General features: G+C 45.5%; 3 protein-coding genes across 3 annotated transcripts; 2 read left to right on the top strand and 1 right to left on the bottom strand.

Annotated features, from left to right (window-relative positions):
* Positions 1–1,107: 1,107 nt before the first annotated feature.
* On the bottom strand, positions 1,108–2,483 carry LOC136472822 (protein ALP1-like). Its single transcript, XM_066470526.1, has one exon. The coding sequence runs from the start codon at positions 2,268–2,270 to the stop codon at positions 1,233–1,235; it is 1,038 nt and encodes a 345-aa protein (XP_066326623.1). The 5' UTR covers positions 2,271–2,483; the 3' UTR covers positions 1,108–1,232.
* Positions 2,484–16,523: 14,040 nt separating this feature from the next.
* Positions 16,524–18,164, top strand: LOC136472819 (DNA damage-repair/toleration protein DRT100-like). Its single transcript, XM_066470524.1, has one exon. The coding sequence runs from the start codon at positions 16,578–16,580 to the stop codon at positions 17,721–17,723; it is 1,146 nt and encodes a 381-aa protein (XP_066326621.1). The 5' UTR covers positions 16,524–16,577; the 3' UTR covers positions 17,724–18,164.
* Positions 18,165–21,581: 3,417 nt separating this feature from the next.
* On the top strand, positions 21,582–22,305 carry LOC136472821 (uncharacterized). The gene has a single exon (XM_066470525.1). The coding sequence runs from the start codon at positions 21,678–21,680 to the stop codon at positions 22,041–22,043; it is 366 nt and encodes a 121-aa protein (XP_066326622.1). The 5' UTR covers positions 21,582–21,677; the 3' UTR covers positions 22,044–22,305.
* Positions 22,306–27,224: the final 4,919 nt, after the last annotated feature.

The following is a 27,224-nucleotide window of genomic DNA, read 5'->3' as shown; positions in this document are numbered from 1 at the left end:
CTTTTCTGATATTTTCTTTCTTTGGTTATTTTTTTATTTTTCTGGACCTTTTTTATATTGATTTTTACTCACTCTTTTGTTAAGTATTTTATTTTTCTAGTAGTCTTTGAACTCAATAAGCTTAAGTTTGAATTTTTTTATTTCTCACATGCATACATAACATATTTGTAGTTCTGTACACATTTGATAATCCATCATGCATACCGTGACGATGCGCCAAGGCTCTGGAACATATGTTCTTTTTTTTTTGCTTTCAGACGCTACTACTGTATCACTGATATATCCAAATATCTGATCAGAGCTTCAGGTAACTACTTTTTATGTACTTGAAATACTCATATTTGTGATATGTGGACATGTGCTACAGGCTGCCAAGTCAGTTTATAACTACCACTTCTTTAAGAAAATGAGCACGAGCACTGTTGTTTCATCCAGTGAAAGCAACAGACGTTAGATGTCCAGAAGCATAGCCATTTATTAGTTGCTACTTGCTACGGCAACAGAAATAACAGCTTCTCATCTCCACAGAATGCATTAGTCTTCGACACCAATTCCATCTCAGAAATAACAGCTTCTCATCAGTATGGCACTATCCAAGTGATACAGTCAGTATGGCACAAGAACATGGTCAGTATTCATCAGTTTCTGCAATTCATATCAAGAGTGATAGCCAATCTCTCAAGAAACCAAACACAAATTACATGAGTCAAGAAGCTTGAGTACAGATTACATGTTCAGAGATTAGCAGCTGCTTATCTAAACAGTACACTTGCAGTAATAAGTTCCAGAAAAGAAGCACACGTGCAGTAATAAGTTCCAGAAACTACAGACATAATTCTTTCATACAAGTATGAATGGTAACACAATATGAAACTACATATTACATAATTTTCCAGATATTTGAAGGACATTGCCAAATGTCACTCCATATTACATAATTTAGTCTAACTACCTAGAACTATGAATGTCCCGTGGCGCTTTGCGGCGACCCGGCAACGCCCCGTGAAACTGTATTATCAGAAAGCTGGACAACAGAACACTCCATAATCACACTGTAGATTCATGCCATGGCTCAATTTTAATGCATTATCAGAAATAAATAAACAGACTAGCACAGAGCTGCATTATCAGAAATAAACAAACTGAACAGGAGAAAATGGATAGGTGGATATATTCTACAATTCACACTTGTGCAATTCACATAGGTGGATATATTCTACAATTTCAGCTAACTACCTAGAACTATGAATTGCCCACAAGTGCTCTACAAGGTCATCACGAAGTCGCTCATGTGAAGACCTATCCTCAATCTCGTCGTGTATCTTCAGGAAGTCCTCTAGCACAAGAGGATTACGGCGTTGGTAGTCCACAGGTTGCAACACAGGGATACCCTCCTGATGGTAGTTAAAGTCATCTTCCTCATCTCGCTCATCCTCAATTATCATGTTGTGCAAGATTACACAAGCTTGCATTATGTACCATAGATCTTCCTTGTGCCACATTCTTGCAGGACCCCGCACTATTGCAAATCGAGCTTGGAGTACCCCAAACGCTCTTTCGACATCTTTCCTCGCTGCTTCTTGAGCCATTGTGAAGTGGATTTTCTTGTTGCCCTGTGGTCTTTGAAAAGCTTTGACAAACGTTGCCCAGGCTGGGTATATCCCATCGGCAAGATAGTACCCCATTGTGTACTTGTTTCCATTGACCATGTATTCCACTTGTGGCGCCGTCCCAGAAGTCAGACTTTGGAAGAGTGGAGAGCGGCGCAAAACGTTGATATCATTTAGTGAACCTGGAAGGCCGAAGAATGCATGCCAAATCCATAGATCTTGTGATGCAACGGCCTCAAGGATCATGGTCGGCCCATCTTCTTTCCCTTCATATGCTCCTCTCCAACCTACTGGGCACTTGTCCCATTTCCAATGCATGCAATCAACGGAACCAAGCATACCTGGGAACCCTCTTGCACTATTAATTGCCAACAGCTTGGCTGTGTCCTGGGCATTGGGGGCCCTCAAGTATTCTTCACCAAAGACATCGACGACAGCCTTCACAAAATGCTTCAGACACTCAATGATGGTGCTCTCTCCCATCCTCACATACTCATCCAAAAAGTCGGCCGAAATACCGTAGGCAAGCATCCGAACGGCGGCAACAACCTTCTGTATGGGAGAGGCGCCAAGAGTTCCGATGGCATCGGGCTTCTGACGGAAATAGTCATCATGAGACTTCACTGCATCCACTATCCGCAGAAAGAGCGACCTGGACATCCGAAACCTCCTTCTGAAATGTCTCTCACTGTATACACACTGGTCCACGAAGTAGTCCAGGTAGATGCGATTGTGACCTCCCGAAATGTCCCGTGGCACTTTGCGGCGACCCAGCAACGACCCACGAAACTTTTTCTTGCGCTTGTTTCTCTTGGAGCCCTCAAGAAGACCAGCAATGATGAAGAGGTCGTCAACATCAGATTCGTCCTCTTCATCCCACCGTCGACGAACTCTAGTTCCAAACCTTGACATCTGCCATAGCAACAAAAAAAGGGAAAATGTCAGGGATATAATGATGTTATCCACATTTTTAGACAAAGAATGGGATCAAGGCTGTCAACTAAGTAGTATAGTTAAAGCTCTGTTTGCAAACATGAAGAAGAAAAGGACCTAGACGGCAACAAGCAGTACAGTTTAGAGGAAAGAATAAGATTAGCAGATGTTTGCAAGCTCTGTTTGTTCAGGCCAATTTCTGGATCAAAACCAAAAGAGCTTGCTCTACTCAGCAAACAAATAAAGCATACATGTGAGAAAACATGATGTAATGCTAGAAACGATGAATGAAACAGGTACATGGCATGATTGCCATCCTCTCTTCTCTACAGGAATCAAACAGATACACTAGTTTTCATATAACATGTCCATCATATTAGAGCATCGAAGGCAATGTGTCCATGAAATTTTTTGCATAAAGTGATCTGCTAGCTCTGCCTATACTTCATCACTAAACTTTCTGCGTATTCCCTTTCTTTTGATTTCAATCAAGATCCAAGTAAACAACAAAGAAATCAAGCACTCACACTGACTCACTGTGAAGCAGGGGCTGGGGGCTGGGGCGACTCCATAATGTGCTGCTACTGCTGCCGCCAGCCAAGAAATGCCGCCAGCCAAGAACAGCACCGATGACGGGAGGGGCGAGGGCAGATGGCGGATGACCTTCACGCCGCCACGGAGAACGGAGGTCGAGGGGGCGCGGGCCCGCCGAGGCCGAGGCGGCGGCGGCGGCGGACTTCTCTTCGAGGATGGAGTTGGTGGCCGACGCACCTGGGTCGAAGAGGAGCCGGTCGGAGCGGATGCCCCGCACGACGATGGCGTCCTCCGCCGCGTCGTCGCACGCCGCCGCTAGCGCTGACGCCTCGGACGCCGTGGAGAGGCTGTCAGAGCAGCAGTCCTGCCGTGCACAGGAGGCCGTGAAGGAGGACTCGGCGGAGTCGAGGACGATGGAGGCAATGGTCCTGGCGGCACAGCCGCCTGCGGCGGGTGCGCGGCGCGGGGGCCTGCTTGGGAGCTGGAGCGGTAGGGTCTTGGGCTGGAGTTGGAAGCAAATTTGGGTCCCTATATTTTGCAGACCAGCCTGCAAATGAAAAATATAGGGGCCCAATTTACATGGTGGGCTGGAGACCCTGCTCCCGGCACGCAATTAGCTAATCTTCCTCTGCTGTGTTATTTTTTCGTGACAGACCCACACCATGTGTGTGAGGTAGCGATCGAGCCTCCGAAAGCTCCGTGGGTTCCCGTCAAGGTTATGGACATGCAACGTGCGGTGAGCTACCTAGCCCCATCCATGTGCGCGGTTACGTGTGCCGCCCCGCGCCCGGCGGCTGGCCATCCTCCGACGCGACGCGCAGCAGCATCAAGTCATCATCTATCCATGCACTGATGCACAGCACAGCGACGAGAAGGCCACACCCACGCCACATGCCGTGCATGTGTGCCGAGCGCACCGCCGCTGCCTCGCTCGCCAAGGGCCACTGCGGTGTCCGGCGGGTCGGTGTGCCGACGGACGACGACGAGACGGCTCTGTGTCACTGTGTGGTCCTGGAGTCGTCCTCACGTAGGGTCGACACCAGCGATCCTGGCTGCATGGGGCGCCACCATCGCCGCCTCGTCGCCATCATGCACAATGGATTTGATCGGTCGGGCAAGGGCCGGGCCGTGGACGTCATGATCAGCTCCGACGACAAGTGTTGTGTTAACAGTGTGGTTATAGAACCATACAATGATGAAGTTATTTCTATGGAAAATAAGGTGCTATAAGGCAAGAAATAGGTCGTCTCTTCGAGAACCACTACCGGATTCAACTTTTTTTTGCCGAGTGTTATTGTTTGTCGAGTGCTCGGCACTCGGCAAACCACCTCTTTACCGAGTGCCAGTTGTTTGCCGAGTGCTTTCTCTCTGGCACTCGGCAAACAGCCTCTTTACCGAGTATCCGATAAAAAACACTCGGCAAAGTCTGGGACACTCGGCAAAGAAGCCGTGGTAGTGAACTTTATCACAATGAAAGGCTAGAAGAAGCAAGTCCAAACTCAACAATATAACCATCCCAAGGTGGTGAACAAGCTTGGTGAGGGATCAACCGTGACTTGCAACTCATGTCATCAAGAAGCCACAAAGTACTGTGGGTGCAAAGTGAGTAAGGAGGAGAGAAGAAGAAAGGGTTCTAGAAGAAAACAAGTCATCTCTCCAACACAATCAAAGTTGACAAGAAGAGCACTCCATTCCTATTCGACAAGAAAGCCAACAAAGTGGTAGCTCACAAAGTCAACAAGCAAGACAAGAAGAAACAGACCAAACCAATTTGGGTGGCTAAGGAAATCATCTCAAACGTACCAATTTGTATGTCGAAGGAAATCATCTCAAACATGTTGAACACCAGACAAAAGTTTGGGTCTTAAAAAGAAAAGTAGAGTCCCCGGGACTCGGAGAATGTGGAGACTTGCATATTAGGGATGTATAAGTTTGGGTCTCAAAGGAAAAGTAGAGGGACTCGGAGCATTTGGAGAGAAGAAGAGTCTACAAGACTCAGAGAATTTGGAGACTTGCATATTATGGATGTATAAGTTTGGGTCTCAAAGGAAAAGTAGAGTCCACGAGTGAAAGCCCTAGTTTGGTTTTGGCTAATTGATGAAACCTAATTAAGTACTAACCTATGTCATTAAGTGTGAATGTGAGCTAGGTTGGTACATCCAAGCAATGGAGCTAGATGATGGTAATCAAGGTGGTAGTGATGACCAAAAGAGATTATCAAGTGCTCCAACTTGGAAAAGAAGAAAGAGAAAAACAAAAACCAAGTGTTGATCAAGGAAAATGTATCAAATAGGTTTTTTGGCACTCAAGACACCATAGAGGGTGTGAGTGTGTTTAGGATAGATAGTCGTACTATGAAGAGGGGAAAATCATGGCTAAGCGGTTATCAAGTGCCACTAGGTGAAGTCATAATTGCATATGCATTAGGACCTAGTGTGCTAATAAATTAACCCTTGAAAAATTCTTTGGAAAATGCTAACACACGTGCACACTATGGTGAGACACTTTGTGGTTAGCAACTTGGAAGCAAGAGTGAAATGTTTGGAGTTGAGAAGGTGGAGTTCAAGATGACCGGACTCCGGGTCAGGAGGGACTGGACCCTGAGGGTCAGAGTCTGGTGCCTAACCCTAGGGTGGTGCGGCTCTGTGGTGTAGGACCGGACTCTGCGCTTGGCGCATCCGGTCGCTGGCCGCAGCGTCCGGTCATGGCATCCAAAGAGGGCACGGCTCTATGTCCTCGATCGATCCCTGTCTTGCGAAGGTGACCAGACCCGCTGGTGGAACTGTTCACCGGGTCCAGTCATGATGTGGTGGTGCTAGGGCGAACAACTGATAGGACTGGACACTGTGGCAAGTTCGGTCACCTACGACTGGACGCGTCCAGTCATGAAAAACGCGCTCTAGACCCTCTCTGGATTGGGTCAGACGCTAGGTGCTGGTGAGTCCAGTCGTTTGAGTTTCGCGTCCGGTCACAACTTAACCCTGCGCGTGAACGTTAAGTGACCGTTGGAGATGAACGTGCGAAGTTCAAAGGAGGGACATGTGGCGTCCATCAGCCGACCGACTCTGGCCAGAGTCTGTTTAGTGCATTCGGTCATGTCTGCGTGAGCCTAACGGCTCTTTGAGAAAAGAGGGCTCTATAAATAGATCGACTTGCGTCGACTCTAGCTCACTCTCTTGCACATTTTCATTAGTAATACATCCTTGTGAGCTAAAACAAACACCTCCCACTCATCTCCATCATTGATTCATCATCATAGTGAGATTGGGAGTGATCCAAAGTGCATTGGCTTGAGTGGTTGTATCTAGTGGCACTTGGGGATCGTTGTGGCTGTTGTTTTCTTATTACTCTTGGTGGTTGCCGCCACCTAGATGGCTTAGAGCAGCTTGCGGTGATTGGCACGAGGTGGAGATTGTTTTTGCCATCCCGATCATGATTGTGAGGGGTTCTTGACCTTTCTCCGGAGGAAAGACAAAAGGTACTCTATTAGATTGCTCGTGTCTTTGAGTTACCCTCACTTTGGGTAGGTTCTTGCGGTGCCCTAGTGAAGGGCTTGGCGTGGTGCCAATTAGCTCATGTTGGCATTTCTTAGCATCACTTGTTACTAGGTTGTCATCCCTAGCATAATGTCAGAAATGTGTGGTTGGTAATTATTAATGACACTTATAAACTTCAGAGAAAAATATATATATTAAAGTATCCGCAAGCGCACAGATAATATACCATTGTCGCATTTCACCCGAAAGTATATCAGGTATCGTTATTTATATTTTTACCATAGGGAGGAGCTTATGGAGTGGTGTTGGCATAGAGATATTGACAAATGTGTATACTTATGATAATAATCACTCTCATGCTATGGCAGGGGTAAGTCAAAGGGTAAATAAATAATAAGTGTAAGGTAATAGTGGTATTCCAGAGATAGAATTAGAGACTCATAAAATGTAGTACAGCTAAGCAGGAGATTCGTTAAGAGCAAAAGATTCCTAAGTCATTACTTATCTACTAAGTCTTTTGTACACCCTAATATATACACTCTCATCTATAGTATAACTAACTCTAGATCTATGCATAAGGAATATTACTAAGGAAGATCAAGAATAGAGCTTGTCTACCTTCGCAATCACGTTCTACGTGCTCTACAAATAGGGAGTGGACTACAAAGGACTCAATGGGAGTGTCACATTCCGCGATCTACCACTATGACCCAGAGTGCAGAGGGCATCCGTAGGCAAACAATATCTAAGCACCATGCTTACATAGTGTCGACCACTTAACTCACATGCATAATGAGCTAAGCGCTTTGTGAACATGTGCATAAACTCATCATTAATCATAACTATATCAAGCATGCAACTAGAGCAAACTAAGAACATAATAAATAGCAATATAATAATATTAAAGTAGCACAAAGTCATAAATATAGAGATACAATGGCTATACCTAGTCTCTAGATGGTAGATCCGAAATCCTGAGCAATAGTCCCACACTCTTCTTGAACCTTGCTAGCTAATCTATACTAGAAACTTGAAGAACTAGGAGCTCTAATCTCTAATCTCTGGAAACCCTAGTTTTCTGTCTAGCCCTAACTTATGATCTGATGACTTGATTCTCCCTGGAGGGAGGGGGCTGGATTATATATCACTGAGGATACAACGTGAGCCCTTGGATCAAACCGACTTAAGCAATGGTTTAGATGCATCCTAGGAGGCGGTGGAAAACCGACATAGCGACGAGGCTAACAGGTGGGCCCCTGATTAGTATGACAAATAATGAAATGCAAACTTGCTCTAGCTCTACAATGGTTGCAAGCCACCTATCCAATAATTCTAGTTGCTATGATCACTAGACACATAATTTACTATGTTACTACTCACTAAGAGCTCTCACACTTGCTACACTAAAGAGCTCCACTAGATGAACTTAAAACAACAAAGCAAGCTCTCAATTCTAATTACACTAAAGAGCTTGCTATAACTAGTTTGCAAGAATATAAATGAGTGAGTAGAGTGATTATACTGCCGTGTAGAGGAGTGAACCAATCACAAGATCAATACTAAATCAATCACTGGGAGAATACCAAATGGCAAGAGACAACCAATTTTTCTCCCGAGGTTCACGTGCTTTCTGGCACGCTAGTCTCCATTGTGTCGACCAACACTTGGTGGTTCGGCAGGCTAAGAGGTGTTGCATGAACCTCATCCACACAATTGGACACCGCAAGAACCTACCCACAAGTGACATAACTCAATGACACGAGCAATCCACTAGAGTTACCTTTTGGTGCTCCGTCGGGGGAGGTACAAATCCCCTCACAATCACCAGAGATGGCCACTGAACAATCATCAACTCGTGCCAATCCTCCTCCGCTGCTTCCAAGCCAGTCTAGGTGGTGACAACCACCAAGAGCAACAAGCGAATCCCACAAGAAAAACATGAACACCAAGTGCCTCTAGATGCAATCACTCAAGCAATGCACTTGATTCTCTCCCAATCTCACAAAGATGATGAATCAATGATGAAGATGAGTGGGAAGGGCTTTGGCTAAGCTCATAAGGTTGCTATGTCAATGCAAATAGCCAAGAGAGTAAGCTTGAGCTAGTCAGTGGGGCTTAAATAGGGAGCCCCCACGAATAGAGCCGTTGGGCTCCTCACTGCACTGAACACGGGGTGATCGGACGCTGGCCCTCAGCGTCCGGATCGTGCGATGCACGCCACGTGTCCCTTGATTCAAATGCTGGTCGTCCTGATTTCAATGGTCATCAGTACATTTAAGTAGTGACCAGACGCGCTGCTCAAAGTGATCCGGACGCTGGACCTCAGCGTATGGTCGTTTCTAGTAAGCATCTAGAAGCGAAAAATCATGATGCCTGACCGGACTCACCCAGCTGTCCAGGTCACTCGATGTACTCCTCTGTGTGCTGCCATGTTAGCAGGACCGGACGCACCCTCATCAGTGTCCGGTCACTAAGTGACCCAGCGTCTGGTCGAAGACCGACGCCATGCTTCTTCACGCTTCCACTGACTGGACGCGTCGATCCTACCGAGACCAGCGTCCAGATCACTTATAGTGACCTCTGTCTTTTCTGTATAGTGCATCGGTGGCACCATTCGGACTGTCCGCACTCTACGGGCGGACACTCCATCGGTGAAGTTTCTAACCCTTCCTCAAATGTGCCAACCACCAAGTGTATCACCATGTGTACATGTGTTAGTATATTTTCACAAGTGTTTTCAAGGGTGTTAGCACTCCACTAGATCCTAAATGCATATGCAATGAGTTAGAACATCTAGTGGCACTTTGATAATTGCATTTCGATACGAGTTTCACCCCTCTTAATAGTATGGCTATCGATCCTAAATGTGATCACACTCACTAAGTGTCTCGATCACTAAAACAAAATGGCTCCTACTATTTATACCTTTGCCTTGAGCCTTTTGTTTTTCTCTTTCTTCTTTTCCAAGTTCAAGTATTAGATCATCACCATGCCATCACCATCATCATGATCTTCACCATTGCTTCATCACTTGGAGTAGTGCTACCTATCTCATAATCACTTTTATACACTAGGCTAGCACTTAGGGTTTCATCAATTAACCAAAACCAAACTAGAGCTTTCACCCACTTGGTAGCCTCTCGGCTTCCGCTTCGGTGACGTGGCTTCTAGAGTCCCTAGAACATTCTGGAGTTGGTTTCACGGCGGAATTCTGATTTTTCCTTTGACGTTTAAGTTCCCCTTGTTGGTTTTCTGATTAAACCCTGCTGAAAACATAGATTCACCAAAACTCATGGAAAATTGTCAGTTTAAACCCCTAAGTCTATGTCGGTAATCATTTTCATGCATTATCTCAGGTTATATTGATGTTTATAATGGTCGGTAACTACCGTCAATAGCTCGTGAACCACCAAGTGTATGGTCGACACAACTGGGAGACTAGCATACCAGCAAGCACGTGAACCTCGTGATAAAAAATCATGTGTCTCCCGGTGCTCATTTGACATTCATATTGTGATTGATCATCTCTTGCCACGTGCGGTATAATCACCCTACCTCTCCTTTGCATTACTTGCTTTCTTAGTTGTTGTAGAGTTAGTTTGAGTAGTGTAGCTCTATTGCTAGTTAGTTGAGAAGTTTGTTTAGTCTCTTGTTAGTTGTTAACTAGCTCAACTAGTGTAAGAGTAGTGACATAGCCTTTGTGTGTGCCTAGAGATCATAGAAACTAGAATTGTTGGTATAGGTGGCTTGCAACCCTTATAGAGCTAGAGCAAAATTGATTTTCGGCATTTAGGTCACTAACCATTTACTCTAGTGTTTTTGTAGAGAATTTTTATAGGTTGTTCACCCTAGAGAACTTGGGATGTATCATATTGGATCAAGTCAACACCAAATGGGTAAATACCCAAACCAATATGTATCACCTTAATAAAAAAATTGCTAATTAAATTCATTGACTTTCAAAGTTTAGTACACCTCTCATCTGAGCAAAATGGTCCAGAGCTGATTACAATAAAAGATAAATCTCTATTTATTCACATATCATCCAAGACCTCGCTCTGATTTTTGCCCACTAGCCACTAGAATAACTTAGAGTTACAGTTTTAACGTAACAACTTTCTGATTCTTCATAAATCTCTTCTCTTCGAATGCCCATGTGAGAGAGTTCACTAACTATAATTAATTAAGTCATGAATTCTACATATTAGTGGTCTCTATCGGCTGGATCGTCATCGCAGTCTCAGCTGAAAATAACTTGGAACTGTAGGATTTCTGCATTGGTTGTCATTTTTTCTTTTGCCGGAATCGTTGTCACCAACTCGGGCAAAAATAATTGAAACCTAAGAATCAGTATTCAAGAGTGTATAAGAATAGTTGGAATCTAGAATTTGAAAATAATTAGACTACTAAGGATGCCTAGACTACTAACATTTTAATTAACTTGTTACCAACAACTTGTTATTGTTCTCTTATACAAAAGATGACTAACATTTTAACTAGCTTGTTACCAATGATTTCTAACTATAGTAATATGGAGATTGACTTTCTAAAAGACAACTCGACCCTATGTTCACTACTGAACATGATTTTAACAAGATATTCACACTTACTGGAGTATTGTTCTACCTTAGCATGGTAACACTAAGACCCACTTACTACTCTTGCCACCTTAGCATGGTGACACTTTTTTTAGAAAAGGGAATATGTCATGGCAGCCTTGATGTGCTACTCGATTTTGGATCATAAGAGACTCTATGCCAAGATATGACAAAGGTGAGGGGAGCCCCCTATTTATAGAACTCAATAGCTCTTGTGTTGTTTCAATATATTCTAGGACTCTTCATTATCCTTGTATTATGTTGTTGTACTATTCAAAACTATATAGTACATGATATTTCATAACTTTACCATGATATATGGAAAATTAGACTCCTTCTAGGTCCAAAATATTCTAGAAGGTTGTCAAGAATGAATGGTCTCATTCACAGTGGAGCACCCCCTATTCTAGAAGATTATCAAGAATGAATCCATATTCCTGATTTCCGGTTCAAATACGGAAACAAAAACGGTTAAGAGGGTTTTCCATCCATTTTCATTCCTAGTTATCGATGAACCACTAGCAAGGTGGAGTATCGAGTATAGATGGCATAATATTCAGAGTTGGGAATTTCTAGCACAGATATGTGAAATTAGTTTATGAGATGCTAAGGTGAATAGTTCAATTGGTACACTTTAATTGTTTCCACACAAACCAGTAAATAGTGACTCTTTATTTGTTCCTATCTCCACGGTGCCTCTGATTCATTGTAGTACGACTCACACATATACGTGAAGAATACCAAGCAGACTGTCCCGATAAAAGCCAGGAACCGATGAATGATAGTTAAGATCAGCAGTGTTGTCTGGATCGGCAGAAGCTTCAGGATTGCCTTGGAGACAATAGTGTTAGTATTGATCTCCCACCGGTTGCCTTGTCCTCACGCCCTGATCGGGGGCGCCCAACCCTATATGGTTGGTGGCCCCCCGTCGCACAGCGCTATAAAGTAAGGTGGGGGCCGGGGCTCGCGACACGAGGTTCACCGTGCCGCCAGTCACCCCACCGACATCCTAAACCCTAGACCCGATCGAAAGTAGGGGCGCTGCCAGCGACGGGAAGTACCACCGACGCCGGCAACGTCACCCGACGCTCACGCCGCCATCGAGGACTCCACAGCGCCGACTCCCTCTCCACCGACCGTCGCTGCCGGCGCGCAGATGGCGTCCGTCAACGAAACCCCGGCCGGAGCTTCAACAACTACGGCATTTGACGGTTTGGCACCTATCACCCATCTCTCAATCTCTCTGTGAAATCCGAATGCTCTATTACTGTGCTAAGTATCCCGATCCGATGAATATACTAAGAACACTAAACATAACAAATAGGTGTGGTGTCATGGCCATCATTTGATTCTCTCAGATCAATGAACTCATCTTCAAGCGCCTTTCTCATCTAACATGTATTTCAGCATATTAACATATACTACAAAAGAATTTGAGGTACCGAGTATAGTAGAGATGTGCTATAGTACTCTAAAGTAATTGTGGACCGGTAGTCATATTTGAATCTTGTTATACTATGTGGTTCCGGCAGTCATAGCATGGACAAATATACCCTTTGTCTGCTTAATAAACGGATGCTTTTTGACGGCTTCAAGAAATTTGTTCACCTCTTGGATAAAAGAAACATCATGCCTTCGTTTCGTGTACATCCTTGATCTATTCATTAGTGAGCCTTAATAAAAAAAATATAATTAGATCAAAATATTATTTCAATTTAAGGCCATAAATTGATTTATAAAATCATTTAACTAGACATATAGATCTATATATAAATTTACATTTACAAACACTTTATCTCCTACAACTAAAAAGAACAAAGTGTGGACACCGTTTTGGTGCGACAATTGCTTTGGTTCGTCCGTTTGCCACCCCATGCGATCGATCCCACCTTCCACGCTGTCCAACAGGCGAGCAAGAAAAGAAAAGGCGCATAGAAAAAGAAATTGTCATCCCTGCGATCCCCGCCTGCTCTGAAGGAAACAAATCGATCACCTGAGGCCACATGCATAGAAGGAAACAATAATCATGCATGGAAGGAAACAATAATCATGCATGGAATGAAACATCAGTGGTGCCAAATAAAAGATGTGTTGGTTATACATGGTGAGACTGGTGAACCTTCTATAATTTTCTAAACGAATATTCCCACCATTAGTATATAGGTCCATTCTCCTGCGTTTCTTCGTGCTCCCATTAGCATATAATATGAAAGTATTGTTGTGTTCATCACCACTTTCAGTTGACTACTCCCATTAGCATATACTTCCTCTACCCAAAAATATAAGTTGTTATGGGATGCGTGCAGGTCAAACTTTCTCAACTTTGACTAGGTTTGTAAAAAATACGTGCAACATTTATATCTCTAAATAAGTTTATTATAAAAATATATTTAATGTTCTATGTAATGATACTAATTATGCATTATAAATATTAATATTTTTTATATATAATTGGTCGAAGTTAAAAAAAAAGTTAACTTCTCAGGAAGCGAGAATGAATTCTATTTTGGGACAAAAGAAGTATATGAAAGCAGTGTTAAAAATATTTTAACAATTAAGTTCCTCTCTGTCTGATTGATAAGCTTAGACATCATAATTGCATCAAAAATTTCGACTCTTATGGACACCCTTATGGATTAGTGTAAAACATCCCAATCATACAGCATACACAAATGGCAACCTTAAAGTTATGATATTTTTAAAGGGTAGACAATAAAGACCATCTTAGACGTTCTGGCATTAGAGTATATACATGCAGATACATAGGTATGGTAGTGCAAGTGAGCAGCCAGCAGGAGTCGAGAGTCAGGGGTGTTTGGATCCTAGGACTAAACTTTAGTCCCTGTCACATTGAATTTTTAGATATCAATTAGGAGGACTAAACATGAGCTAACTATAAAACTAATTACATAAGTTGCGGCTAATTCGCTTGCCAGCGCCGTGTACAGGATGATATGGAGATGTGGTGAAACTTATTCGTGGATTTGTTGGCGCATGAAAGAAATGGATATCGAAAATATTTTCCTGCCGGTATAAAAATGATCTTAGCCGCATCACGAAAAGATCTACATAGTAGAGTTTGTGAGCCACGCGCCACACTCTCTATGACTGTGTAAATTTCACGAACTTAGCTTTTTGATTAAATGTCACTTTAACGTCGGTCATATACTTTTACAGTATTGTTATCTTATCGTGCGATCCGTGTGTTTTTAAGTACAAAAGTTTAGCTGTCCCGTAGCAACGCACGGGCACGAACCTATTTGCATATATACTCGAACATATGTGTACATGATTATATGGAGATGCAGCGGAACTTATTCATGGATTTATTAGCGCATGAAAGAAATTAATATCGTAGAATTCTTTTTGCTGATATAAAATATTATCTTAGCCGTATCACGAAAAAAATCTATACAGTAGAGTTTGTGAGCCTGCGACGTCGCACTCTCCGTGACTGTGTTAATTTCACGAACTTTGCTTTTTGAATTAAATGTCACTTTGACGTCAGTATTTAATTTAACAGTATTATTATCTTATCGTGCGATCCATGTGTTTTTAGTACAAAAGATTTAGTTGTTCCGTAGCAACGCACGGGCACGCTACCTAATTTTCGTTAAAAAAAAACACATCTCTCTTACTCTCTCCCCTATCCATGCATGGTTACATGCAGATCTAGATCTAGAAATATCTCCATTATGGACAATCTTGTATAATCCTATAAGAAGAAAGAATCTTTGGAAATAATTAGAGATTCATCTGAGCCTACTCCATACAAGTAAATTGAGCGCAAAAAAATGGCACAAACTAATACAAAATTGAAAATGAACAGCATACCTCTCTAGATGGAAACCATAATTAAGCAAAGAGATGTATGAGTAAACTTTTAAAAGACATTAGGGATGGTGTCTTAAAGCTAACTTCTTTAAAGGTTCTAAGGGCAAAACATGTCCCTTCTAATTTTGAAATTTTTTCGCCTCCTAGTGAGCTCAAGAATGGAGTCATCCACCGAAGAGTATTTTTCACCGGAGGTTCACTAAGAAAATCATCCATATAAATTATTTTTAAATAAGATTCTCTTAATACCACCCGTAAAAATCTCATATTTTTATGGGCGGTCGTCTTAACAGAACTGTACCTAAAAATGTGGTTTTCGAAAATGGTTCTTGGACGACCGCCCTTTAGGGCCTGTTTGGGACACGAGTTTTTTTTTTTTTTCTGTTCATGTATTTTTTTTTATAAAATTAAACTGATTTATGTGAAATTCCTATCGAATTCGTATGAAATTCCTGCGTTCCGAATAGGCCATAAAATAGATGTATCTCTATGATCGGTTTTTTAACGGAGTCACCTCAGAAAATGAATTTTTAGAGATAAATCGTTAGCTACGTTACTCTTTGTCCTAAACTAGCAAACGTGCATGTACGTTGCAATGGAACCCTAACATAGGAATTAGACTCCGTATCATCACTAGATGCGAGTTGTTCTAACTCGTATGAGCGCTGATCATGAGTCGGGGTCACGTATACGAGATATGTATGCTGCAACTCAATACATTTTGAAATTTGACTTTATATTTATCATCGCTAGACGTGAGTATTTTTTTATCTAACTCTCCACTATCCGGTAGGTAGGAGGAGGTTGATGAAAAATAGGTGAAGAGAAATTTTGGCTCTTTAATAATATTAAAAAATATAGATAGAGGTGATTTTCTAAGAGTACCATCTAAAAACAATTTGGTGGTGCAAGGCAAACGCCACAGCAGTCGGTGTGCCTACGGACCACGAGGCGGCCACGTGGTCCTGGACTCCTCACGCACGGTCGACGCCGGCGCGATCCTGGTCTGCATGGGGCGCCACCATCGCCGCCTCGTCGCCATCACGCGCGATGGATTTGATCGGCCGAGGCCCGAGGGGTGGAGGAGGGGGCGCGGCGTGGACGCCATGATCAGCTCCGGCGACGGATCCTCCGCCCGGTCGAGATCCAGACGGCTGCAGCATTCAATCAAGTTTGGTGCGGGCAGATCGTGCCATCATTTGCCCGGGCCCGTCTTCATCACTCCTCACTTCCACAGCGGGAAGAGAGAAAGCCACTGCGTTGAGCTGCCAGCACAGTGACGCACCTCGCAGAGGCACAAATTTGGCAACGAGAGGTAAAGGCGCCTCGCCGCCGGTGGCGGTAGCTGCACTGCCATGCACGTGCCCCGCAGACACCCTTGCCCCCCCCCCCCCCCCCCCCCCACTAGCTCAAAACGGTAACGAACGCGCTTACGGGAGGGCAAAACCGTCAATGCATGCCAGATGCCACACTCTGCCACCTGCCAGCCTTTACTAAACCTCTTTGAGAAGCTCGTCACTGAGCACTGTCGTCCACTGCCGCCAAAGGCCCAAAGCAACGCAAAGCACGCAATGGCATCTCCGGCCACCGCCGCGGCGCTTCTAGTCGCCCTGGCCGCCTTGCTGGCCCCGGCGGCCGCGTCCGCATGCTCGGCGTCGGACCGCGACGCGCTGCTGTCGATCCGCGCGGCGCTGTCGGAGGAGCGGCTGGGCGTGTTCTCGACGTGGACGGGCACGGACTGCTGCGCCGGCTGGTACGGCGTGGCGTGCGACCCGACCACGGGGCGCGTCGCGGACCTGTCCCTCCGCGGGGAGGCCGACGACGCGGTGATGGCGCCCGCGGGGCGGCCGGCGTCGGGGCTCATGTCCGGGTACGTCTCGGACGCCGTGTGCCGCCTGGACCGCCTCTCGTCGCTGGTGCTCGCGGACTGGAAGCAGATCTCGGGGCCCATCCCGGCCTGCGTCGCCACGTCGCTCCCGTACCTCCGCATCATCGAGCTCCCCGGGAACCGCCTCACGGGCGCCATCCCGCCCGTCGGCGGGCTGTCGCGCCTCGCCGTGCTCAACCTCGCCGACAACCTGCTCTCCGGCGGCATCCCGCCGTCCCTCACGTCGCTCGCCGAGCTCAAGCACCTCGACCTCTCCATCAACCGCCTCACGGGCCGCCTCCCGTCGGACTTCGGGCGGCTCCGGATGCTCAGCCGCGCGCTCCTGGGACGGAACCGGCTGTCGGGCCCCATGCCGGCGTCGGTGGCGTCGATGCCCCGTCTCGCCGACCTCGACCTCTCCGAGAACCAGCTGACGGGTGCGATCCCCGAGGGTCTGGGCTGCGGCGGCTCCGGGACCGCCGGGAATGGCGGCAACGTGCTGACGTCGCTGTACCTCGGCGGGAACCGGCTGTCGGGCGGCGTCCGGGCGAGCCTGCTGGCGAACAGCGGGCTCGGGATGCTGAACCTGAGCCGGAACGCGCTGGGCGGCGGCATCCCCGACGCGTTCACGCCGCAGTCCTACTTCATGCTGCTGGACCTGTCGCGGAACCGGTTCACCGGCGGCGTGCCGCGGTCGCTGGCCTCGGCCGCGTACGTGGGCCACCTGGACCTCAGCCACAACCGGCTGTGCGGCACCATCCCCGCCGGCGCGCCGTTCGACCACCTCGACGCCGCGTCGTTCGCCAGCAACAGCTGCCTCTGCGGCGGCCCGCTCGGCAAGTGCACGTGACGCTCATACGGTCCCTAGCTTTGTTACCGTGCTACCCCACGTACAGCTAGTAGTGTGTGAGGTACGTGGTGTACCGTATGTGCATGCACGACGCGTAACGAACTTTCTAGCACGTCCGTGCGCGGGCGCATGTATACGTACGTGATGCTTCGTTAATATAACCTGCACTCCTGCAGGTTAATCGTATAGGTTTGGGTGGTAGTGGTATAGATGATGATAATTTCGCGTTGTGGTGGTGTGCGTGATGACGTGAGGAAAAGAAGAATGCTTGTCTTTCCTCGGATCCCTTCCTCTTTTTTTCCTTATCTTCTTTTCTTTTATTTTAAAAAGAGCTTGGGTTGTTTCAAAAAAAAAATTGTATGTGAAGCTGAGTGGATAATGCTGAGCTGAATTTGCATGCCTTTGAGTTGTAAATAGTGGATGGGACAACTGTCAACTATCAGTATCATCAGTAGTAGATTAACCAAGTACTGTCTGTGAGATTGTGCTATGCTTGACATCAGCACATGCTAGCAACGTGCATTGGGATTTGGGAGATCAAATGGGGCCGGCGGCGGCAATGCATTCCACGTGGGATGTAAACGGTTAGATACGCATATAAATATACTGTTAGCTTAGTTGAATAAATATATAAATAAATATATATTGAAATCATATATATTCAATTTGAGTAACGAATACAAACACGGTAATGCTTAGGGTGGAGGTTGTCCATCCGATCGGACGCCGCCTTCCTGGGCTGCACGGCCCATCATGCTGGCCTCATTCTCTTTACGTCTCCCACTTCTGTATCTCAAAAATGTCTACAACTTTGCTCACCCATCGCACATTTCACGGTGCCATGCTGCTGTCCGTCCGCCCCACTCTGCATTGCCGCCACAGCCATCTCCCCGCACGTGCCCACCCTGTGTTGTTCACTTCTCGCTCCTGCCCATCGCGCGCGCCCACCAGCGCCTCTCGCTCCTTGCTCCTGCAGTCCCACCTGCTGCGCACCCACCCGCACCGCTCGCCGTCGCGCTGCCTCTGCTGGTGCTCGTGGTGCCGTCGCGCACCTCATGTCGGTCCCCGCCCGAGCCAAGGGAGCCCCTGAGCTCAGGGCGTGTTGGTGGTGCTCATGCCCCGAGGCCGGAATCAACCGGCTCCGTCCTCCCCTCCCACATGTTAAAAATATATGTTTCAAGTGTTTCAGATGTATGTTGCAGGTGTTTCGTATGGATGTTGTATATATTGCAAGTGTTTTAGAGGCATGTTGCTAGAGTTTGTTCAAGATGTTTCATCTGTTTCAGACGTATGTTGCAAGCGTTTTTTATCTAGATATTACATATGTTTCACACCTATGTTGCAAGAGTTTACTCGAAATGTTTCTGTCTTATGTTGCAATAAGTGTTTTCATGTTGCAATTTGCAAGTGTTTTATCTAGATGTTGCATATGTTTCACACACATGTTGCAATTGTGTGTTCCAAATGTTTCATCTGCTTCAGTAGTATTTTGCATCCAAGTGTTTTATGTTTTAGAGGTAGAGAGTCCTGGGGGGCACAACCTAGGCGGCGAGGGATGGGTGCGGCGAGCCGTGGGCTGGTGGTCAGGGCGAGCAGCACACCTAGGATCTTGCGGACGGCCGTGCTTGTCCTCATGCTGGTTCTCGGGTGCCGCCCGCCTAGAGATAGAGGAGGGAGTTAAGGGGAAGGAGCAGCGAACGCACGGATGTCCAGACTCACGGCCGTGGAGAGAGAGGAGGGGACCAGGGGAAAGAGCGGTAGGCGCAGCCTGTTCCGCAAGCGCGCGTGACGAAGATGACGTGGGCGCCCAGATACACGCTTTTGTGTGGATGTCCGGGAGCTAGTATCTAGTGCCGGGTTCTGTATATCCGAATCGAACTCAGGTATAAAAGTGTAACTCCTCCAAACGAGTTAGAAGTCGGATACGGACCAAAATATTTATACCATTTGCACTAAGGGATTTTTATCGTAAAATAACCTTTAGATGAATACTACTAGTCATGCATAATTTGCGTGCCGGCTTAATTTACGGGGGTATAAAAGAGTTTGTCGTGTCCGTGCGTCATTACACGTTCATCTCCAATTATCAGGCCCTGTTTCGGGGCCGGGCCACAGCCATAGGCAGTCTTTCCCCCGCCTCGTTGCCCTGCCCTTGTCCGCTCGCCATTAAGCACATGCTCAGCTCATTAATTGCAAAAATGCTGCCACCTACTCCACCAACACTGAGAAGGACATCATTTCTTCGAATACATCCGCTGATCCTCTAACAACATACAAGGTCCAATGGCCCGAGCTCAAATAAGCCAACTAAATTTAGAGATAAGCTCATTCTTAAATGATCATTTTTATACTTTTAAGAATAGACTACTACCTAATGATATTATATTTCTTAGGAATATTGGAGAGAATCATGAGAAACTTGGAGAAAGAGATGAGGCAAAGATGACCAACAAGGACGTCCAACACAAGCCGGAGACCCGGTCCAACATGACTTTGAATCTACCTCGGCCTCTAGTACCAGTCTACCATAAACTGGTCATCCAGAATACATCTGGACTCCGTTTTCGACAATCCACATATGGATGGAAAGATAATTTGATACGGAAACCAATGGAAGTGGTCCCACATCAAAATCCCTTCAGAATCAACGGAAATCGTCGAAACAAGTTGACGTCTGCGTCACCGTATTTGGTCCAATGGGCCGTGCATCGTCTTTGAGCTCGTTAAGGGGGTGCGTCCAGAGTAGACGACGACCCTAAGACATTTAGAATCATTCGTCGCCGCCGTCGTTAGGTTTTGGATTTTGCTTAGATCATTCTATCAATTGACAATTGCCGTTCATCGGTTTGTGAGACCCCACTTTGAGAACTTAATCATACATCTGCAGTTGTCCCATACTTTGAGCTGCGTGCTTTCGAGTTCTTGCTTGTGTTCTTCATTTCGCAGGTAGGGATTAGCCTTCCTGGCGAGGTCAACCGGATTGGTGACACGGTTGATAACCAGAGGAGTTATGGTACTAAAATTGCAGGGTTCAGGTCTTTCGATCTGAAGCCGGATCGGTGTGTCGTGCTCCACCTAAAACGATAGTTATCATCAACGGAAGATCAGGAATCACCTCCCATCAAACACACTCCAATTCCAGGCAGGTCTCAACGACCAACAGCACGGTCATCAGACTGAATACGGTGTAGCACCGTGGGTACATGCATTTGCTTTCTTCCGCTTTCTTGCGGTTCAGGACAGTTTTTTTCTTTGTAACATCATTTACTCTCTTCAGTGGTAGAGCCAAGACATGCTTGCTATGGACCACCGTTGCCGGAGTTATTACACACACTATACTCCCTCTATTTCAAGTATAAGATGGGGTTTAGCTTGGCATGGTCTTTAACGGTTTATACTTTGACTGCTGATTTCGTGAGTATAATTACACTGCGTGTTACTGCAGACAAAACTACAAAAATACTTTAAAATGCCAATCACCAATGAGTATATCTGAATATTTGTAGATAAATAGTTGACCAAAGGTTACAAATTTTAGACATCATAACTCCTGCGCAGCTATATACTATAGCATTAAATTAGTTTGTTAAATCAATCATGGAATATATCCTGATATGCATTTATTTTAAGGAAATGTTACTAATATATTTTTTTTACAAATTTTACCGTAGTTATAAAATTTCAATTTTTGTAGAAAATTAAAACAACAAACATTTTTAAACGAGTGACCATGTTTCTTTTTTCTTCTGAACTCTACTGAAATGCTGAAATCGGTAGCCCATTTCATATCGGCCCAGCCCAATTCGTTCCTAAAGCTCACGTCTTCAAGCTCCCAGTGCAGCCCAGTCCAGTCCAGCTCCAGCCTTTCTCCTCCCCCGTCTCCGTCTCCCACTCCCACAGCACAGCTTCTCCATTCCCCAATCTCGCAGGCGACGCGCTCCACCGGCGGCATCGATGCGGGCGATCTCGACGGCCGCGGCGGCGGCGGGAGGCATGCTACGCGCGCGGCTCCGCTCCGCATCCCGCGTGCGCGGTGGCGGCGAGGGCGCGGGGCGGTGGACGACGCCGGGCCACGAGGAGCGGCCCAAGGGGTACCTCTTCAACCGCCCGCCGCCGCCGCCGGGGGAGTCGCGGAAGTGGGAGGACTGGGAGCTGCCCTGCTACATCACCTCCTTCCTCACCGTCGTCATCCTCGGCGTCGGCCTCAACGCCAAGCCCGACCTCACAATCGAGACCTGGGCGCACGAGAAGGCGCTCGAGCGCCTTCAGCAGCAGGAGCTCGCCGCTGTCCCCGGCGGCGGTGACGCCGATGCCGAGTGATCCGCTGGTCAGATCACGCTGAACTCTAGATTTTTCTGATTTCATGCTTGTGTCGGTTTAATAAGGCAGTCTGTACTGAGATGTTTGTCATGAGATTCCAGAAATTGATGGACATCAGATTGAACACTGTATCCTTGTTGCTGTTTCACTGGATAACTTACACTGTATAATCTTTGTTAATTGTTGCATGATGGCGAACATGCTATACACTATGGATGGTTTGCACCTGTGTTGCTTATTGCACTGAAATTGTTCATGGCTATACTTAGGTGTATCATGCACCCCCTAGTATTTGGTCCAAATGCTTTCCGCCTTTCCTTAACAGAATGAATTGTTAGTAGGTAAAATGAGATGTTTTGGGATTGGTTCTTCCTAATGAGACATGGCAAAGTTATTTTGTTACTGAGGTGCAATGCTAACAACTTAGCAAGGTACCATAGTTTATGTACTACGTTTCAAAAATGAAAAAAAATCTGCCATTGGCAGTTAAAATGCAGATATGAAATGCAATTCTACAGTACTACATGTGATTAGAATGAATATAATCTATTGCTGTGCTTGAACCATGTTTGTATGGATGTAATCCTCCAAACTCAGGAGTTTCTACAATGGATGATCAAATTTAGACGATCATATGAAGTTTGAACTATCTTCTGTTGAATATGGCCTTAGCTCTGGATGTAGTTGGAAGTTTGGATTGCGCTAGGGTGTGTCGATGACGAATGCTAAACTTCAGTATGGGTCTTTAACTCACTATAGGGCATTACTTCCTCGTGTTTTTCTGAAATTGGATATGCTCAAAATTTGTGAAAAGGACATGTGTTAAACTATGGGAACGATGCCCTAATTTAGGACTCAATGTTGTGATATTATCAAGGATTTATAATCATGCTATTTTAGAATGAAGATTTTGAGTGCTAGATATAAACATGTCTCACTGGAAAGTGGCTTCAGGTGGCCAAGGTAAATGTGGCTCTCCAATTCGAACAAGAATGGTTGAGGATCTTAAAATAAGCTATGCAACTAAGAAAGGGCAAGGGCTTGCCAGTTTACAGCAACAGTTCCAGTTTTGATGTTAGATTTTGTTTACAGGAACATTGTGTGTTCGGTTGCTGGCAATGCAGCTGCTGGTGAGTGGTGACCAGGTGCAATAACTTCACTAAAAGAAAGGCAACAATTTTGACTGGGATACACAAATTTAGGTGGTGTTTGGTCGGTGGCATGGGGTGGGATGGGAGTGGGGTGATCCTACTTTGGAGCTGTTTGGTTGAGAGGTGAGGTTGTCCAACCTTCGTCCCACTTGGGAATATTCTCAGTTGATGCCGTGACTCCCGTCCCTGTTTTTTTGGACGGACGGAGTCGTCCTCTCTGGGATGAGCCACGACGGGGAAGACGAGTGTGGGCAGCGAGAGGTGGCGCATGTGGGTGAGCTCCGACGCCGGCCATGCCGCGTGGTTCATCTCTGCCGCAAGCCATGCCGCGCGGGCGAGGAAGAGGCGGCGACGCGCGTAGGCCCGGCGGAGCAGGGGGAGGAAGAGGAAGAGTGAGCGAGGTTCGGCGCCACCGCGTGGGCCAACCCTGCGAGCGCGTGGGCGGGATCCGGCCTTGTGCCATGTGGCTGAGCTCACCGGCGGAGGAAGCGCTCAGTGGCTCGCTGCCGAGCTCGGGGCAGAGGAGACCCATGGCGGTGGGCGGCCGAGCTCGGGGCGGAGGACGGAAGAGGCATGGGGCGGGCGGCGGGAGGAAGAGATAAGGAGAGAGAGAGGAAGAGACAAGGAGAAGAGAAGGAAAAAGATTAAAAAAAAGAAAAAAAAACTTACAAATAGGTCCCACTTGTCGGTAGCTCATCCCACTTTTTATGTCTCTGAACCAAACACAAAATAGGTCAATCATGTCCCTCGTCAACCAAACAGAAAATGAAGTCATCCCATCCCCGAAATCAGAGACAGGACCGTCCTATTCCACCTTGACTCCCAACCAAACGCTACCTTAGAAAACTGTTCTCTATATCCCCCTCCTCCTCTCCTTAGGTTAAATTTGAGCTGTAGCATGTCACTTGCACTGTTTAAAGAAGCAAGGTTTGCCTGGGCACTAGGTGTCACCCTCATGTTTATCATCTAATTGCCTCCTAACCTGCTTGAATCGCTATCTAGCTAGGCGCGCTAGGTACCACACCCACCCGCTATGTGTCTCCCTCCCTCTTGCTGCCCGCCATCACGGGCGATGGCCGTCGACCTCCCTCTTGCTGGCTGTCGTCCCATCCACTGGCTCAACCTCGTGCCGCTCGCGTCCGGCTACCCGCTCACCATCCCGCACAGTGAGCTCTGAATGTAAATAAAATTAGGTTTGCTCATTGTGCATTTGATTTTAATTTCTTTTTGGAATATTGTGAATGTTCTCGCATTGTTAATTTGGGTTGCACAAACTTAAAGTAAATGTAGCTGGTATTTTCTAGAGTTGTATGGTCCATTGCAGTACTTGTTCGTTTAAGTCTTTTCCTTTGGTTCTTTCTTTCTGTTTTCCTGATCTGAACAATCTTTTAAATTTTCCTTATGCTATAATGGAAATAGGGTTGCCGCATTTGGAAAAAAAAATTGAAATTTGTGCGTGGGAGCCTCCTACTCTGGAGGAAATGGTGTGTACTGTTGCCATTGAATTCATTGATGAAGCTCTGTTTGAATAATGAGTTCGCACCATTGTTTTTTATTAGGACTTATACAACCACATAAAGGGATGATTTACTGTTTTTTATTAGGACTTATACAACCAAATAAAGTGCTTGTTTAGTTCCCAAAAACTTTCCAAAAAGTGCTACAGTAGCCATCACATCGAATCTTGCGATACGTGCATGTAACATTAAATGTAGACGAAAAAAAAACTAATTGCATAGTTTGGTTGGAAATTGCGAGACGAACGTTTTGAGCCTAAGGGCCTGTTTGGTTCCAAATAAGTCACCACTTATAAGTTAAAAAGTGAAAAAAATGACTTATTTTGCCAAACATCACCAACTTATAAGTCACCCCTGCTTATAAGTTTTAAGTTGGTTCACCCCTGCTTAAAACTTATAAGTCATCCTTTTTCGTATGGGGCCCACACCTTTAATGAACTTATAAGTCATCTACGACCAAACAGGCATGACTTATAAGTCACTGGTTTTCAGTCACCTAACTTATGGAAATCAAACAGGGCTTAATTAGTCCATGATTGAACAATAATTGCCAAATAAAAACGAAAGTGCTACAGTAGCCAAATTCTCAAAATTCACGAACTAAACACAGCCAAAGAGATGATTTACCTGGTACAGTTCTCGTCATTGAGGAAATGGTTGGAACGATGATGGTGTGATTGACACTTCGAACGAAATAGTAGCGGCTAAGGGTTGCTGTTATCATTCCTCAACCTCGAGTAAAAAGACAAGGCATATTCATAGATGAGACAACTCTTTTGGGGAAGAATCTTATAGCCTGAGTTGTGCAGGCGGCAATGGTTAGTCAAGGACAATGTGGGACAACCCGTGGAGCCAATTGGTGTCATCGATTGAGTTTAAGGAATTGTATCAATTTTACCAAAAGTTCACCCTTGGCAGTCATATCAAATTGTGGACCATGTCAGTTTCGCTAATAAATGCATTATTTTACAACACGGAGGTGAATGTCTAACTACACAATTGTTTTATTGGATAGAGGTATGCACATGCAGGCTGGGAAGGATTAAACATAAGGGTTTCTTAAACCCAGTGATGTACAATGAGAAGACAATACATGACAATATATAGCGCCACAGATTTGAGAAAGGGCTTGCTTGCCCAACAAACGAAATCCACCATACTTCTAGCCTATAGCTCCAAGTGTGTTGTAAATGCCTAATTTTCTAGTTCACTACATATTTAATGGTTGAGCCTAATTCTCATCAGGACGTTGTGAATGTGGCAACCATTATATCCTTTTTTACTTCAACCTAGAGAAATGCACTCTCACCGTTTTCGACTCTCGAAGGAGACCGCTAGAGCATATCCATTACTTGTCACGCTGAACAAGTAAGACAAGCTACTACTCCCATATTGGGCAAAATATTATATTATTGTTAGCTTTGATCATTATGGGGCCGTTCGCTGGTCTGGAAAGATCAGCCGGCCGGCTGCTCCCCCTCACAATTTACTGTTCACCAAACCAGCCAAACAGTGTTTCTCTCTCACAGAACTAGCCAGTTTCAGCCAAGTTTCAGATCAGCGAACGGACCTATATGTCACTCTCATGAGCTTGTGCTTGTCACATGTCTTTGAGAAGTACAATAAAAAGAGCAAGAAAATATCGACCGTTTTGAAATTTTGTGTTCACTATACTTGAGACCGATTTGATCGCAATGCAGCCCTTGGGCTGAATTAATGCAGTTTGTCATGAATTACATGCACACCCTCATCCAAGATATGACTACTCTGGCCCACAACTTGTTTCCCTTTATAGTCAATTGACAAGCGACTTAATTTTGAGTGTATAGCTAGCAATACATATCTTAACTGTGTTTCACCTTTTTCTTGTGTTGTAGAAATTAAGGTCAAGTACAACAGGAGTTAACCGATTATTTGGAGAGATATATATCTGAGTTGCAAGAGAACCGTGCCAGTTTCATTATGGACCAAGTCGTGAATCCGAATGGAGACCATTGCCTTATCTAATGAAGGTGCTAATCTTCTTCACCTTGTAATGCCGATTTCTTTGTTTGTGTTCTCAAACATATGTCATTGTGGTTGGATTTGTTTTATGGAACTGTCTTGGCAGTGATGTATATTTTGATACATTGTGTATATATATGACCTGGCTCTGGTCTCATCCGAATAATATTTGTGTTACTATTATGATATATTACAATTGTATTATGAAAAATACAATATCACTGATGGCCTATCCAAATTTTCGGTGATATGAAAACAACCGGTGGTGATGATAGTGACAACACCGTAAAAAAATGTAACACCAGCGGTGACAGACAATAGAACGGATCAAACACAAGCACGGTGGTGATGGACAGGACATCACCACTGGATAGTACGCCAGACCGACGTTGATAGTGCCATCGACACCGTTGGATCGAACGCCGACCAGCGGTACTGGTACTTACATCTACACTGGATCATAACCTGGACCGACGTTGATGTCTCATTCATCGCCGCTGGATGGTACA

The sequence above is a fragment of the Miscanthus floridulus genome, chromosome 8, assembly GCF_019320115.1.
Source record: "Miscanthus floridulus cultivar M001 chromosome 8, ASM1932011v1, whole genome shotgun sequence".
NCBI lineage: Eukaryota > Viridiplantae > Streptophyta > Magnoliopsida > Poales > Poaceae > Miscanthus > Miscanthus floridulus.
Note: the sequence above shows the minus strand (reverse complement) of the source record. Positions and strands in the feature narration are given on the sequence as shown.